This window comes from Elgaria multicarinata, chromosome 8 (assembly GCF_023053635.1).
Source record: "Elgaria multicarinata webbii isolate HBS135686 ecotype San Diego chromosome 8, rElgMul1.1.pri, whole genome shotgun sequence".
Lineage (NCBI taxonomy): Eukaryota > Metazoa > Chordata > Lepidosauria > Squamata > Anguidae > Elgaria > Elgaria multicarinata.
The window spans coordinates 227,811-245,056 of NC_086178.1; the positions used below are offsets into that span (position 1 = coordinate 227,811).

The 17,246-nt window shown below is 48.2% G+C and overlaps 1 protein-coding gene across 12 annotated transcripts in view; it reads right to left on the reverse strand.

Annotated features, from left to right (window-relative positions):
* DLG1 (discs large MAGUK scaffold protein 1) overlaps positions 1-17,246 on the reverse strand; it is a 147,705-nt gene that overhangs the window by 61,261 nt on the left and 69,198 nt on the right. For 5 of the 12 annotated variants that reach the window (XM_063131689.1, XM_063131686.1, XM_063131691.1 and 2 more), the window contains exon 5: positions 3,291-3,386. The exons of 4 other annotated variants lie outside the window; for them this stretch is intronic. In XM_063131689.1, the coding sequence (XP_062987759.1) occupies positions 3,291-3,386 (96 nt within the window). Of the gene's footprint in view, positions 1-3,290; positions 3,387-7,322; positions 7,377-10,619; positions 10,975-17,246 lie in introns of those variants that run through there. 3 more of the 12 variants (XM_063131696.1, XM_063131698.1, XM_063131697.1) reach the window with 3 other exon arrangements.

The window sequence follows — 17,246 nt, forward strand, 5'->3', positions numbered from 1 at the left end:
ACCGCACACAAGCCACTTGTGGTGTCCTGCAGCAACCTAAAAACACCACATTTGCGGATTTTTACTGTGACATCTGGACCTGAGCTCTTGGGGTTTGAGTAAAAAATCTCCCAGTGGGTTTGGTTTTCCAGACCTAGTTTTGTATCATCGGGCTTACCTGTTGGGTTGCACTAAGTTTTGGTCCTTTTCTGCTCCCTCAGAACTGCCACCGTGGTCAGTTCTGGAAGCCTTATGGTTAGAACTTCTTCCCAAATGGATAGCACTCGGTTCTCACCGTATCAAAATAAGTAACCCCCCTCTTACAATTTTGGCTGCTAGAGAGACGTGGCGTATAATATCACGTCAATTACAGTTTGATCCATTCTCTCATGCAAAATTGACTATATGGGGAAACCCAGATTTAAGAATTGGCAGGAAAGCATTTCTGTGGAGGAGGACATGGATGGGTCAGATGATTTTTACTCTGGATTTTATTTTATTTATTTATTTAATTTCTATACCGCCCAATAGCCGAAGCTCTCTGGATCAAGTAATAGGCTCAGGCAATGAGGTTCGGCCTTTTTCAGACTTGTGTGTTAAATATAATTTCCCTGCTATGCCCCAATGGCAATACTTGCAACTGCAACACCTGCTGGAACCTAGGTTTGGCTCAGCTGCTTTTACAGCTTCGGAGCCTCCAGCGCTGTTAGAAACACTTATAATAGCTGAACTGACACGCCGATCCATGACCTGTATGTGTGTGTGTGTTTGTGTGTGTGTATGTATGTATATATATATATATATATATATATATATATATATATGTATTTAGTAGCAGCAGTAAGTAAATATGATACCCCTATGATACCTACCCTACCGCAGATGGATCTTCAGAGCCCTTATGACAGCTAAAAGACTTCTACTATCACACTGGAAGGACAAATCCACACCTCCCATAATGCAATGGATTGAGGACTTAATAACATTATCAACTTTTGAACGGGTATTACACAGACGCCCTCAAACGACGTTGCCCGGAGTGTCTGGAACGGCCTCCCGGAGCGCCAGGTGGGATGCTCGCTCCCTCCCTCCCTCCCTCCGACTTCATGCCACGCCCCCTCTCCAAGCCCGCCCGCCTTGCTCCCCTGGCCCTGCCGGAGCTACACGCGCAGAGCAGCCTTGCAGCCTCAGCCTGTAGCCAAGCTTTAGCATGTGTGGCAGGAACGAAGGCGGCCCTTCTCCTTCCCTGCTCACCCACTGCTGCCGGGTGGCCGGCCGGCTTCGCCTTCCTCTGGCTCCACAGCGTGGAACCTCAGATTGCAAGCTCCTCCGGGCAGAGACCTGTCCTGTCCTGTCCTTCTCGTGTGCTCTGTAAAGCACCGACCACCCCACTGGAAAGGGCCAAACAAACAAATAAAAATGTACACATCCATTTTCTCAGACCCCAGAATTGTTGTGAACCGCCCAGAGAGCTTCGGCTGTGGGGCGGTATATAAATGTAATAAAATGAATAAATAAATAAATTTTTGTTTAAACTGATTTGTCTTTGCTAATGCTTTCATACTGCTCTTTTATATTTTTCTGCCTTTACTGTGTTTGTATGTTTTAATGGTTAATAATTATTTTTATTATATGCTGATTCTTTACAAGCTGCCCTGGCAATCTGTTTGAAAGGTGGAATAGAAATATCTGATAACAAAGCAGACACGACAACAGCCATAAATGCCCTTGATTTTTGCAAGCCCCAGCTCCTTCCGGCTGGGCCCAGGACGCACCGCCTGGCTGGCGGTTGTCGATTCATCCTCACCCTTCATGGCGGGATCCAAAGGGTCCAAACTGCCAGCCACGCCTCAGCCAATCAACTAGGTGTGCCAAGCTGAGGTCAATGCAAGACATTTGGTACACAAGAGTTGGCAAAAACCATCACAGTATATGGAGAAGGACCCAGCCGGGAAGAGAATTAACTGGGATTGTTTATTATTTATTTCCATACTAATTCTCAGGGTAGAACGCCCTCTCAAGCTGGTCCATTGGAAAAATCACAAATCAATTTGAAATATAAAAACAAAAGTCAAAGAACACACAAAGGGCTTTTTGCGCAACTGGTCCAGGCAGGGGAGCTAAGGTAGACTTTGACTTGCTCCTTATTAGCCAGTAAAAGTGACAGCCTTTTGCCAGACTTGTAGAAACAAGTCTGGAAAAACAAAGGTCTGGAAACAAAGCCCTATGAAGAGAGACTGAAAGAACTGGGGATGTTTAGCCTGGAGAAGAGGAGATGGAGGGGACATAGCACTCTTCAAATACTTCAAAGGTTGTCACATAGAGGAGGGCCAGGATCTCTTCTCGATCCTCCCAGAGTGCAGGACACAGAATAGCGGGCTCAAGTTAAAGGAAGCCAGATTCCAGCTGGATGTCAGGAAAAACTTCCTGACTGTTAGAGCAGTGCGACAATGGAATCAGTTACCTAGGGAGGTTGTGGGCTCTCCCACACTAGAGGCCTTCAAGAGGCAGCTGGACAAGCATCTGTCAGGGATGCTTTAGGGTGGATTCCTGCATTGAACAGGGGGTTGGACTCGATGGCCTTGTAGGCTCCTTCTAACTCTGCTATTTTATGATTCTAGGATTCTAGAGAAGAAGGCAGCTCAGGTGTGTGCAACCACGGCTTTCGGGAGCACTGCCCTCTTTTCCCTATGGTCCAGTTGATCAGCCCTGGGGCAGTGATCCACCACTGTCTCATAGGGGTGGTGGGAGGCTTTAACTTCCCACTGACCTGCAGCTTCTGTTCCTAAAACTGACTGACCAATAGGGAGAAAAATGAGCCTCAAATAGCTACAGGTGAATAAGGGCAATACCACTGCCTGGTCATTCTTATCACTAGTGCAGCCTCATTGACTCATGGGTGATTCCCCTGAGTTCTCACCCAAAACTTACAATAATGGCAGATTTTTTTCAAGTTTCAGAACTCAAAACCTGATCGCAGAAACCACCGCTTTGGCAGAAACTCCCAGGGAGCTCAGGAGAGAAAGATCTCTCCTGGGGGCTGCTGCCCCAGAGCCTTGCAGACTGGAAATGCTGAGGACCAAACGCTGAGAGCCCTTCCGCTTGCGAGGCCTGCGCTCTGCCGCTGAGCAACTGCCCGGCCTTTTCCAAGTTGGCAACGCTGTCCGTGTCTTCTACAGCATGCAGGAACGAAAGGGCCTCGAGCTGAGAGGTTAAAGGCATCGTCCGACACAAGCTGCATGCAGTTAATGGAAGCTGCCATAGCAGTCAAGACCGCAATTAGCATGCAAATGGAAAAAAGGAATAAAAACCTGTGATATGGAGGATGGGATTGGTGCAGCCTCAACAGGGACAGGCTGGACAGAGACAACAGGAGGAGGAGGAGGAGGCGGAGCAGCTTCTGCCGTCTAAAAGCATCAATGAAGAGAGGTCAAGGGGTGGGGAATCAGAAGGGCAAGCCACACTCAGCCCCTCCCAGGGGCCAGGAGGAAAAAGCCACCAGGCATCCCCACTATTCGGACCTGCCTGGTGGCATCCCCCAAAGGCAGCCGCCTCGGCTCCTTCCCTTCCTTCCCCACAAGCTGAGGAGGAAGAGGGGGAGGAGGCCCCAGGGATTCTGGCAGCCCAAACACACACACACACACCTTCCAGAACTGTGGCCATATTAGGCATCTGGGCTGTGGAGTCGTTGGGAGTGGCCATGAGAGGGTTTGGAACAAGGCACTGTCCGTACCCTAAGAACACCCAGCTCTCCCTATGAAGAGAGACTGAAAGAACTGGGCATGTTTAGCCTGGAGAAGAGAAGATTGAGGGGAGACATGAGAGCACTCTTCAAATACTTAAAAGGTTATCACACAGAGGAGGGCCAGGATCTCTTCTCGATCCTCCCAGAGTGCAGGACACGGAATAACGGGCTCAAGTTAAAGGAAGCCAGATTTCGGCTGGACATCAGGAAAAACTTCCTGACTGTTAGAGCAGTACGACAATGGAATCAGTTGCCTGGTGAGGTTGTGGGCTCTCCCACACTAGAGGCCTTCAAGAGGCAGCTGGACAACCATCTGTCAGGGATGCTTTAGGGTGGATTCCTGCATTGAGCAGGGGGTTGGACTCAATGGCCTTGTAGGCCCCTTCCAACTCTGCTATTCTATGATTCTATGATTCTCTTCCGCGTCTGACTCAGGAGAGGCTGGGCTCGCCTCCGACTGGTGACCAGATCCAGTGGTGGGCTGGTGGAGGCTCTGTGGGCGAGTGGTTGCCCGGTCACCTGCTCTGGAGAGGCAGGCGCATTGTCTCGGGGTGCTCCTGGATCTAGTGCGGACACTGGAGGCACAGGTGTGCTCAGCGGCTAGCAGTGCCTTTTGCGTTGTGAACCGCCCAGAGAGCTCCGGCTATTGGGCGGTATAGAAATGTAATAAATAAATAAATAAATAAATACCAGCTCCAGCCCTGCCTACCCAGGGATAGCTTGACCACTGTGGTCTACACACAGGTAGCTTCAAAACTGGATTACTGCAAGGCACTTTGTGGGGCTGGCCTTGACATTCGTCCAGAAGCTGCAGCTCGTGCTGAATGCCGAAGCCAGGTGGGTCACAGGAGTAGAATATTCTGCTCATGCAGAGGGAGATGCACGGCAGGGCGATATTCTGGTGAACGTAGTGCACGGGTAGGCTCGTGCTGGAAGAGGCCTTCCATCAGGTATTGCAGTCCCACGCTATGTAAAGCTTTATTGGTCCAAACCAGCACCTTGAATCGGGCTCAGAAACATACAGGCAGCCAGGGAAAGCAGGCCAGAATTGGTGCTATTGTATGTTCAGACCTTCTTGTCCCTGTTATCAATCTCTCCAGTGCAATTTGCACACGCTGCAGCTTCAGAGCCGTCTTGAAAGGCAGCCTCACATAGAGCACCTTGCAGTAATCTAACTTGGAGGTTACCAGAGCATAGAGAACTGAAGCCAGCTTATCCCTGTCCAAGTAGGGGCACAGGTGGGCCACCAACTGAAGCTGGTAGAAGGCACTCCGTGCCACTGAGCCTCAAGTGATAGAGCCAGCTCTAGGAGAACCCCTGAGCTAAAAACCAGCTCTTTCAAGGGGAGTGCAAGCCCATCCAGAGCAAGCTGAGCCCCCTCCATCCAGTCAGCATCTCCGTCTTGTCTGGACTGAGCCTCAGTTCATTAGCCCTCATCCAGTCCATGGTTGCAGCCAGGCACTGATCTAACACATCCACAGCCTCACCTGATGGAAGATGGAAAGGAGAAATAGAGCCGTCTGTCATCAACATACTGATAGCAAACCCCCACCCCCACAAAACTCTGGACGACTGCACTCAACAGCTTAACCAATGTTAAACAGCAATTCATAAATATGATTAAATAAATAGAAAAAAGTAAGATTCCAGGGACTGACCCAAAGCACAACTTGCTACGTACATTCTTTGACTGCAGCCCAGTTAGAAAGGAAATTATTGTGCCCCAGGATAATCAGCAGCAAGCACCACCCCCACCCCCACCCCCACCCCCACCCCCACCCCTCCGCATCTTCAGTCATCACAGCTGTAAATACTCTCAGGCCCTGCTTGGAGGCCTGGGGTTGCTGGCCCTACTCTGGAGAGCCACTTCACGGGAGCTCATGGGCTGGGCTTGTCCGGAGAGAAAGAGAGAGAGGGAGAGAGAGAGAGAGAGAGAGGGTGGGGAGGGAGGGAGGGAGGGATTGATTGTGGCTCATTTATAGCGGTCTCTGATGGGAGTAGAAGCTCAAAACATCTCCAGGGCACCTGGCTGGGGATGATTGATCTAAATTAGCTTTCCAATTTGCACGTGGACCAAGAGAGATCTGCACAGCTATGATCAGATTGGTTGTGTGATGTTTTTTTAAAGCTACAACACACATTCAGTATTATTTTAAATGGTATGACATACAAAATGCACTGGATTTATTTACTCTGTTTCTGAATATAGTTTATCACTTTTGTTATGCCCATTTTATACATTTTGTAACATTTGATAATGTTTTATGAAGAGCAGCAAAAAAAGCCTTCTATGAATGAATGCCCATGTTAAATGGCTGACATGAAAACAAAAGCACATATTAATTAAATAATCCACAGTATAGCAATACGCTGGGCGTAGGAGGTCTACAAAGTGGAACCGGTGTGTCGTGGGGTGCGAAACCTAGCCTGTATACACCAGTTGTTGGGGAGCATGGTTGGGAGAGGCTCTTGCACCTGTGTCCTGCTTGTAGTTCCCTGGTTGACAGCTGGTGGGCCACTGTGTGAACAGAGTGCTGGACTAGATGGACCCTGGGTCTGATCCAGCATCAGGGCTCTTCTGATGTTCTTAACTAGTGCAACAGGCGGACTGCCTCTGATCCTGGAAGCAGCACACAACCATCAGAACTAGTAGCCACTGACACGCCGCCGCCGCTCCTCCTCCTCCTCCTCCTCCTCCTCCTCCTCCTCCTCCTCCTCCTCCAGGAATTGATCCAACCGCCTTTTAAAGCCATGGCCTGATCTTGTGGTAGTGAATTCCACGGCCTAACTCTGCACTGTGTGAAGAAGTCCTTCCTTGTAGCTGTCCTGAATCTCCCACCAATCAGCTTCATGAGATATGACCCCCTTGGGTTCTAGTATTATGGGAGAGCAAGGAAAGCCTTTTCCTATCCCCCTTCCTCAGTGCCACGCATGATTTTGTATGCCTCCAGAACATCCTCCCACAAGTCACCTTTTTTCTAAGCTCAACCACCCCAGATGTTACAACCTCCAGTCACAGGTGAGTTGCATCATCTCCAACATGGAATTCACCTTTTTCACAGCAGCTGCACACTGGGCAAACATTTTCACTGAGCATTTTCATAATTGCAAGATTTCTTTCTTGTTCAGTCACTGCTAGCTCAGGCTCTATCAGCTCATATGTGAAATTGGGATTTTTTTTACTCCAAAATACACCACTTTACACTAAGTTACATGGAATCGCGTGTGCCATTTGGGTGGCCACCCCCTAGATCAGAGGAATCCTTTTGGAGCTCTTCACAATTCCCCTCTTTCAACCACTCTAAATATTTTGGTGCCATCAGAGTACTTGGACACCTCACTACAATTATGGGGAAAAAAATTAAAAGCGCCAGTCCCTTGGGGGACCCCATTGTTTGCATCCCTCCATTGAGAGAACGGGCCATTTATTCTTATCCTCAACCATTTGGGGTTCGTAAGGGGGCCTCTTCCCTTATCCCATGACTGCCAAGTGCGCTCAGGAGACTTTGGTGGGGGATGTAACTCCGAGGGCCAGCTGCCTTTTCCTCCTATCTTGCTGAGGGCAGGGCACAAGCTCGATAAGGTGCCACGCAGATACCTCCATGAAAACGGACGTGCCATCAGAGCCAGGCTTCTTGTCCAACACTTCAGCCTTTCCCATCCAAGGACGTCCTCCTCGCCTGATAACAGGGGAGAGAGTCTCACAAAGTCATCCAAGAGGGAGAAAGGTCCCTCGCTGGGGTTCTCTCTCAGGACAGAACGAGAGGCTTACAAGACACATTCATTTTTGCCCAACTTCTTGCCTTGTTGAAAATTGTAAACAAACTGTAGAGATGACCACCAGTTCTTGGATTCCAGCACCAAACTGCCATTGGGGAAACACGACCGCTTCCTCTTCTCCTCCTCAAAGGACCTTGCAGGGGCAAATGGTCTGGCTCTAGCACTAAGTCACCAGGGCACTTGGGGGCCATTCTTAAGACGACTTCTTTGAGGGATTAATATCCTGCCCCATTAATAAAAAATGGCACTGGGGTAGAGAATCCCACAATGAGGCACCACGACCAAGTGGGCGCTTTCCCTGGTGGAGACTGCCATATTCCTGAGAGCATGCAGTCTTGGCCCATGTAGTAATGGGTGAAATGCCAGATAACTGGAGGAGAGCTACTGTTGTCCCGACCTCACTAGGTAACTTGTTCCATTGTCATACTGCTCTAACGGTCAGGAAAAGTTTACTGATGTCCAGTCAGAATCTGGCTTCCTCTAACTTGAGGCTCATTATTCCGTGTCCTGCACTTGGGAGGATTGAGAAGAGGTCCTGGCCCTCCTCTGTGTGACAACCTTTTAAGTATTTGAAGAGTGCTATCATGTTTCCCCTCAATCTTCTCTTCTCCAGGCTAAACATGCCCAGTTGTTTCAGTCTGTCTTCATGGGGCTTTGTTTCCAGACCCCTGATCATCCTGGTTGCCCTTGTCTGAACACACTCCAGCTTGTCTGCATCCTTCATGAAGTGTGGTGCCCAAAACTGGACACATTATCATTATTATTATTAGTAGTAGTAGTGGTAGTAGTAGTATGCCGCCTTTTGCCCAATACTGGGCCTCAATACTCAAGATGAGGCCTAACCAGGGCTGAATAGAGAGGAACCAGTACCTCACGCGATTTGGAAGCTATATTTCTATTAATGCAGCCCAAAATAGCATTTGCCCCATCTTGTAACTGTGCATTTGGTTTCTATTTCGTAGATGGAGAACTTGGCATTTATCCCTATTAAATTTCATGCTGTTGTTTTCAGCCCAGCACTCCAGCCTATCAAGATCAATTTATAGTTTGTTTCTGTCTTCCAGGGTATTAGCTATCCCACCCAATTTTGTGTCAACTGTAAATCTGATCAGCATTCCCGGCACCTCCTCATCCAAATCATGAATACAAATGTTGAACAACACTGGGCCCAGGACTGAGCCCTGCGGTACCCACTCGTTACCTCCCCCTAGTTTGAAAAGGTACCGTTGAAAAGCACTCTTGGAGTCCGATTCTGTAGCCAACTGTGAATCCATCTAATAGTTGTTCCATCTAGCCCACTTTTCGCAAGTTTGTTAATCAGAATATCATGGGGCACTTTGTCAAAAGCTTTGCTGAAGTCAAGATATATTACATCCACAGCATTCCCGTAGTCCACAAGGGAGGTTACCTGATCAAAAAATGAGATTAAACTAGTCTATCCTGGGCCCAGTGCTTTTCAACATATTTATTAATCACTTATCAAATTACCCATCAAATGCTTATCAAATTTGCAGATGATGCAAATATGGGTGGGGTAGAGCCTGGAAGATAGAAGCAAACTTCAAAGTGATCTTGATAGGCTAGAGTGCTGGGCTGAAAACAACAGAATGAAAATTAATAGGAATAAATGCCAAGTTCTACACTGAGGAAAAAGAAACCAAATGCACAGTGACAAGGTGGGGGATACTTGGCTCAGCAATACTACAATCTAGAAGGATCTTGGAATGGTTATAGATCACAAGCTGAATATGAGCCAACAGGGTGATGTGGCTGCAAAAAAAAGAAGCAAATGCTAGTTTGGGATGCATTAACAGACGTATAGCTTCTAAATCGTGCAAGGTACTGGTTCCCCTCTATTCAGCCCTGGTTAGGCCTCATCTTGAGTATTGCGTCCAGTTCTGGGCACCACACTTCAAGAAGGATGAAGACCAGCTGGAGCATGTTCAGAGGAGGGCAACCAGGATGATCAGGGGTCTGGAAACAAAGCCCTTTGAGGAGAGACTGAAAGAACTGGGCCTGTTTAGCCTGGAGAAGAGAAGATTGAGGGGAGACATGAGAGCACTCTTCAAATACCTGAAAGGTTGTCACACAGAGGAGGGTAAGGATCTCTTCTCCATGATCCCAGAGTGCAGGACACAGAATAATGGGCTCAAGTTACAGGAAGCCAGATTCTGCCTGAACATCAGGAAAAACTATAAGAGGAATACGACAATGGAACCAGTTACCTAGGAAGGTTGTGGGCTCTCCCACACTAGAGGCATTCAAGAGGCAGCTGGACAACCATCTTTAGTGTGGATTCCTGCATTGAGTAGGGGGTTGGACTCGATGGCCTTAGAGGCTGTTTCCAACTCTACTATTCTATGATTCCTACATCAAGCCTATGTTTCTGTCTTTGTCACCAAGGTATAGACCTCCCTGGTGTTATACAATTAACATCACTAAATATGTAAGGAAGTGCCATGAAGTCTATAATCATAGGAATCTGTTGTTTCCTCTGCAAGCAGAACTGGACGCTCCTCTCATCTTTTGTGGTTCTCCTCTGTTTTTCATCGACATTAAGGGAAGCACTTTGCTCCCCCGCTGAAGGAGCCCAGGGTCAGTCCCGCCTGTGCATGAACCCTGCCGCTGCTGACCTGCTTTGCAAACTGGCTCCCGGAATTAGACTGCATCAATCGATGCGGTCAGTGGAGAGCGAGTGCCGCACATCGGACGACCTCCGCCTCCCACTCAGCCCAAGGAAAACTCAGCCACTAAGCACCCACTCCGTCCCACACACTCCTCTCAACCGCCTGCTCAGGCAAACATGGAAGGCCTTTAACCCCCGCCCCCACCCCACGGGAGAGTTGAGCTTCACAGTTTCCACAATACCATTTGTGGAAGGCCCTCAGAAGGCAGAACTCATCATGCTGAGTCAAGACCACGAAGAAAAATGAACAAGTGGGCCGACGGCCGCTGCTGCTCACGTGGCTGCAGGGCACTCAGGCGAAGCGGGCAGCACTTAAGAAGCAGAGCCGGGGCCTGCCAGCAGCCCGTCCCCTGGGCTGGACCACCGCCCAGCTCATCACCTCCACTCGGAGGCGAGGCGGAAGCCGGCCTACCAAAGAAGCCCCCTTACCTTTGCCACGGAGCAACTGGCGCAGGAGCCGCCGGAGGCTGCCTTCACTTTGGCCGTGCTCTTGGTTGGGCTCTTCTTCACGCTGTCCCGCAGATTGGTGAACCTGCCCCTGTGCTTGGAGGCAATGGGCAGCCCGGCTGGAGCACACGGCGCCTGATGCTGGGGACACAGAGGCGCTTCCGCCCGGGCGCTCCCCGCACAGCCGGCCAGCCCAAGCACTCCCACATCACAGCTGTCTGGAGCCCCACAGCCACACTTGTGTCTCTGGCAATGGGCGGTCATCTCGAGGAAGCCAGCTTGGCACTAAAGCTAAAACTGAAACCTGACAAAAATGGGGAGGCAGCAGTCCGCTTCTTTGCAGTAGCTGAAGCAAAATGCTCTCTGGGCCAGTGAGGCAGACGCCCAGGCTTGCACGCCCGCTCATCCCATTGGGCAACTGGCAGGCGGCCCCTCTGCTAGGCAAACATAATCGATCGATGCTCTGCAAAGGCTGGGGAGTGGACGGTGAAGGTCACCTGGCATTTCCACAGCTCATTTTGAGGCCAGTTCTGTTATGCTAGAAGCACCAAGGTAGTTGTGATCAAGCACTCCTATAAACGCCCGTCACTCTATCGGCGTGCCCACCGCTGCTTTCCCAACACAAATCGTGGGAGGGCGGCGGCTTTCCTTGGAACGGGCTGTCTTAAAGAGGCCAGCCATGCTCATCAAGCTCTGGCATGCACCGCAGATTTAAGAGCACACAGCACACACCTAAAAGGACAGGTGAACTTTACAAGCCCCCAAATTCTTCCCCAACTCAGACTAAATCCAAACTGGGGAAGGATCCCCGGCTTTTCCCCTGCCTCCCTGCAGCCTGAGAACTGCCCCTGCAGCACCCCCACTCAAACAAAGGGCTTCACTGCATTATCCTGCATAGCAGCTGTGGGGGCCAAACCCAAGGATGTAGGGGAAGAGGGGGTGTTTTGCTGGGGGGGGGGGGCGCGGTGGCGCTGGAGGGTTACTTTCAGGGCCTCAAAAAATAAATGGGTTGTTTTTTGAGAGAAAAAAGCTCCCCCATCTCCATTCTGTTCAAGTGCCCTTGTCTGCAGTGACACATCGGGGACGGCGCATGGATCAGATAGACCTACAAAATGTCCCAGTGCTGAGGAGCATGAAGGACACGCCTGCCTGCCCGCCCCTTGGGGAGTGCTGGCCTGGGCTAGCGAAAGGTGGCGGGCTCGCTGTTGGGGCCTCTGGCTGGCTCCTATGGGACACAGGACGCGCGATCAGATGGGTCTTTGGTTTGATGCAGCTTCAGGGCTCTCTCTTGAAAATGGAGGATAAAATCAGGGACACACCCAAAAGAGATCATATTATAATAAGGAGCATCTTCAAATACCTGCACATAGGCTGGAGGTTCATGAATAGGAAAGGGAAAGGGAAGGGAGACAGGACGAAGGAACATCAGAAAACCACAAGAATAAGGGTCCCGGGAGAACGTCATGGCAAACCTTTAAAGTTGCTGGGTGCTGGTGAGATTGGAGTTCAGGGGTCCACTAGGGATTAGGCATTTACCAAGATTTGGGGTAAATCAGGTTTCCCAGCAATGCAGGAATGGGAATAAAACAGCACTGCAAAATGCTCCAGTATCTGAGGCAGTAAGCCTATATGCACCAGTTGCTGGGGAACATGGGCGGGAGGTTGCTGTTGCACCATGTCCTGCTTTGTGGCTCCCTGGCCGACAGCTGGTTGGCCACCGTGTGAACAGAGTTCTGGACTAGATGGACCCTCAGCCTGATCCAGCAGGGCATTTCTTATGTTCTCTGAATGGTACTGGGACTCGAAGTCAGACAGGCTTGTTTATGACCCTGTTTAGATGATATGCCAAGCCACCGTGGTTAAACTTGTTGAGCCAAACTTTACAGCTTTGTGTGTTGTGTGAACCATTCCTAACCATGGAGGCACATAACCATGGTTTAAACACGCTCAATAACCATTTGCTGCAATGGCTTAGTGTGTTGTTGGAACAGGCCCTAAACGTTGCTCCAACGAGCAGCAGATTATAACTGAGCCGTAAACAGGGATTTGGCATCCTTGAGGCTAGTTTGCCCTGGCTCCACACTGACTAAGACCTTTTCTGCTAACAGGAGCTAGCCTGTTTCAGCAGCCTCAGGACCACACAAGAGTTACTGTGATGTGCTGCTATCTTCTTGGCTGCAGTGCTCAGAGTCTGGACACAGAGGGAGAAGGTCCCTGGGATCTTCCTGGAAACTGGGGCCCTGAGGAGGTGGAAGCCTTGTGATGCCTGTCTGTGACAGAGATCTCTACCTGAACCCAGGTGCCTCTTCTTCTGAGGACTGGATCCTCTGAGGCCGAGTGTTCAGGATCCTGGCCCATGAGCCCCACTAGAGGCTCCACAAAGAGTGCAAATTAGTCTGTTCTAGTAATCGCTGCATTGTTTTCAAGGTGCTTACAGATTGACTTACAGGACACGGAATAACGGGCTCAAGTGACAGGAAGCCAGATTCCAGCTGGACATCAGGAAAAACTTCCTGACTGTTAGAGCAGTACGACAATGGAATCCTGCCTACACACCGCCAGGATGGATAAAAATAAAATCGAAAGACATCTTAAAAAGATTTTTTAAATTTGAATTGGATTATTTAAATTATTTTTCAAATTTAAACCTTTTTTTAAAAAAAATTACATTGGATTTGGTGAGAAGGGGTTAGTCATCAAATACTTAGCACTCCTCAAATACTTAAAAGGTTGTCACACAGAGGAGGGCCAGGATCTCTTCTCGATCCTCCCAGAGTGCAGGACACGGAATAACGGGCTCAAGTGACAGGAAGCCAGATTCCGGCTGGACATCAGGAAAAACTTCCTGACTGTTAGAGCAGTACAGCAATGGAATCAGTTACCTAGGGAGGTTGTGGGCTCTCCCATCCTAGAGGCCTTCAAGAGGCAGCAGGACAACCATCTGTCAGGGATGCTTTAGGGTCGATTCCTGCATTGAGCAGGGGGGTTGGACTTGATGGCTTTATAGGCCCCTTCCAACTCTATGATTCTACGATCTAAATATACTAACTTATTATTATTATTATTATTTATTTATTTATATAGCACCATCAATGTACATGGTGCTGTACAGAGTAAAACAGTAAATAGCACTTCTCATTGTTGTTGTTGTTGTTTTAAAAAGTTACAATTAAATCTCATCACAAACATGCTATTCCTACACTTCCAGTCTTCTGAAAATGAACTGGGCGGCTCCGTCACTCTCGCCCGCTGAATCACCTCCTGGTGCAGCGTGAGCATTGCGTTTTCAGTTTTCCACGCATCTCGTGAACGTGCCTCTGCCCAGCCCCACTTGCGGCTCCTGCTTCTTCTAAGTCCCAGGCTGCCTGTTTCTCTTTCTCTGACTGAAGGGTTGCAAAAACACAGGCCAGAGACCAGGATTGCTGTTCTGTGTTTACGTGGTGGCAGAGCAAGGTACGGACCACGAAAGACAGAGAGGCGATAGAGGAAACGGAAAGGGGGAGGGGGAGGGGGAGAAGGACGCTGTGCAGAGTTCGGATCGTGTTCCTGTGCACAAGTTTAACTTTGTGGATTGAAGGGGTTCGTTTATTGCCGAGTCTGTGTGAAACCGGATCCAGTGTTGGGTATGCTGCCAGTCGTGCGAGGAAGAGGAATCCTCTCGTGAAGGGGCCTGATCCTGGGGTAATTTGTACACCTCACACTATGCAAGTTTTAGGCAGCCAATGACCACGGGCTGGGTAAAACCATCTGTCAGGGATGCTTTAGGGTGGATTCCTGCATTGAGCAGGGGGTTGGACTTGATGGCCTTGTAGGCACCTTCCAACTCTGCTATTCTATGATTCTATGACTTCTTTATAATCTGCTCCAAAAATTTCCCAGGGATGGATGTCAGACTGCCAGGTCTGTAGTTCCCAGGTTCCTCCTTTTTGCCCTTTTTGAAGATAGGGACAACGTTAGCCCTCCTCCAGTCCGGCACCTCACCCGTCTTCCATGATTTTGCAAAGATAATAGACAAAGGTTCTGAGAGTTCTTCCGCTAGCTCCTTCAATACTCTAGGATGCAGTTCATTGGGCCCTGGAGATGTGAACTCATTCAAAGAAATTAGGTGTTCCTTGACTACCTTGTTCCTCAAACTGCAATCCTGCCCCCTCAACTTGTGCTTCAATTTTTCCAGAGGGGTCATAGACCCACTTTTGGGAGAAGACTGAGCCAAAGTAAGAATTGAGCACTTCAGCCTTTCTTTGTCATTTGTTATCAATTTGCCACCCACATTAAGCAGTTGAACCACCATTTCTTTCCTGTCTTTTACTTTTCACGTATCTGAATAAAGACTTTTTATTGCTTTTAGCATCCCTCGCTAATCTCAGCTCATTCTCAGCTTTAGCCTTCCTGATGCCATTTTGGCACTTCTGTGCCTCCTGTCTGTACTCTTCTTTTGTAGCCTGCCCTTCCTTCAACTTCCTATATGTACCTTTTTTTGTTTTCAGGTCATCTTTAAGCTTTTTGTGGAGCCACATTGGTTTCTTCTGTTGCCTTCTATCTTTTTCCTTGTTGGAATTGTTTGTAATTGTGCCTTTAAATTTTCCTTTTTTAAATACTCCCACCCATCTTGCACTCCTTTTCTCATTAGGCTCACTTGCCATGGGACCGAGTACATGTATGGCTACACTCAGTTTTTGCTTCCTTTATAATCAAGAATTCAAGTATGACGTGGTCACTTTACCCCAGAGTTCCCGTAACTGCCGTTTTATCCACTAAGTCATCCCTATTGGTCAATATCAAGTTAAGGATTGCCGATCCTCTAGTTCCTTCCTCCGCTTTCTGTAGGAGAAAGTTCAATCAATCAATCAATCACTTTATTACGGTCCAAGACCACCACAACATTAATTCAGCAACAACCATACAAAGTAGTACAGATCCTTAGTTCCCATCTCCCAGAGATTTAACAGTCCTCTGAGGTTAATAGGTTATGACGTGTCCTCATAGCCAAGTGGCAGAATTTAGCAACCTTATAAGTAACTGAGGGGTTTCTATCGGCAAGGAGGAACTTGGTATAAAATTCATCGGTGTTACCTGGAAAGTCCTGTAGTAGAGGATGGATTAAGCCTGACCGGGCCTCTGAGTAGAACGAGCAGTATAAAAGCACATGAGAGGATGTCTCTATCTCACCTGAATCACATGGGCATAACCTTTGGGAGACTGGAATTCTTTGATTGTCTTGTAAAATTAGGGGAAGCAGCCCCGCTGGGGTCAGCTTAAGTCTAAGCCAGGTAAATATAGTAATTTGCCACACATTAGCTTCAATTCTAATTAATCCACTCTCCATTCGTAATGTCGCATTGGAGACACTTCTTGGTGTCAGAAATAAAGACTTTAAGAAGCCCGATTGTATTTTCTCATATATGGCTAAGTTGGAAAATGGTCCCAATTGTGCTCCATACAAGAGCTGTGCTCTCGATTTTGCCACAAACAGTTTAATTGCAGCTGGAATAAAATTTCCTCCTCGTATACGAAAGAACCTCAGAATGGCTGCTGAACTTTTCTCGGCAAGTGAGGAGATATAATTGATCTGTGCTGTTTTTCTTCTAGAAGCTTGGAAGACAATACCTAGATATTTAAAACAAGAGACTTGTTCTATTTCATTGTTATCTATATACCATCTGTGGATCTTGTTGCTATTGGCAAACATCATAATCTTTGATTTAGAGAAATTGATTTGTAATCGGTCCTCCTTACAATGTCGGGCAAGGGCCTTTAAGGCTCTTCTTAGGTCTATCTGAGACAAGGAGAGAAGGACCGCATCGTCTGCATACAGCAGTATGGGTAGTCTTTTGGTTGCTATTTTTGGGGCGTGTCTATCTAAAGCTTGGAGCCGTTGGATCAAGGAGTTTATATATATGTTAAACAGATGTGGGGCCAGAACGCATCCTTGCTTGACCCCCCTATTTGCTGTAATTGGGTTGGAGAGCTGACCTTCTCTGTTAAATCTTACTCTAAGGCTTGTGTTACTATACAATTTAGCCATCAACCGTAGTAAGTGTTTATCAATTGTGGAGTTTTTAAGTTTTTCCCATAAATTGGATCTTGGGATTGAGTCAAATGCCGCTTTAAAATCTACAAAGGCTGCATATAGCCAGGAGCTACTGCTACGGGTGTATTTTTCTGCCAAATGTTGCAGAATTAGGCAGTGATCTAAAGTAGATCTGCCTGTCCTAAATCCTGCTTGTTCATCCTCAAGTATGCTTTCTTCCTCCATCCAGTCACACAGTTTTGTACACAGATGTCTTGCGTATAATTTACTAATGGTATTCAGAAGACTAATGGGTCTATAGTTTGCTGGGTCATTCCTAGCCCCTTTTTTATAGATTGGAATTATAATTGCCTCTGCCCAGTCTTCGGGGATGTATGTTGTTCTATCTGTGTAAGTAAACAGTGATGCTAATATGGTGGACCACCATTCTGGGTTGGCCTTAATTAGCTCCCCTGGGATAGAGTCATTCCCTGGGGCCTTACCCGTTTTTAGCTGTTCTATAAGTTGTTTGGTTTCTGTTACAGAGACTGGGGGCCAATACTCTAGCTGGTCATCAAATAACTCTAATGAGGAGGGAT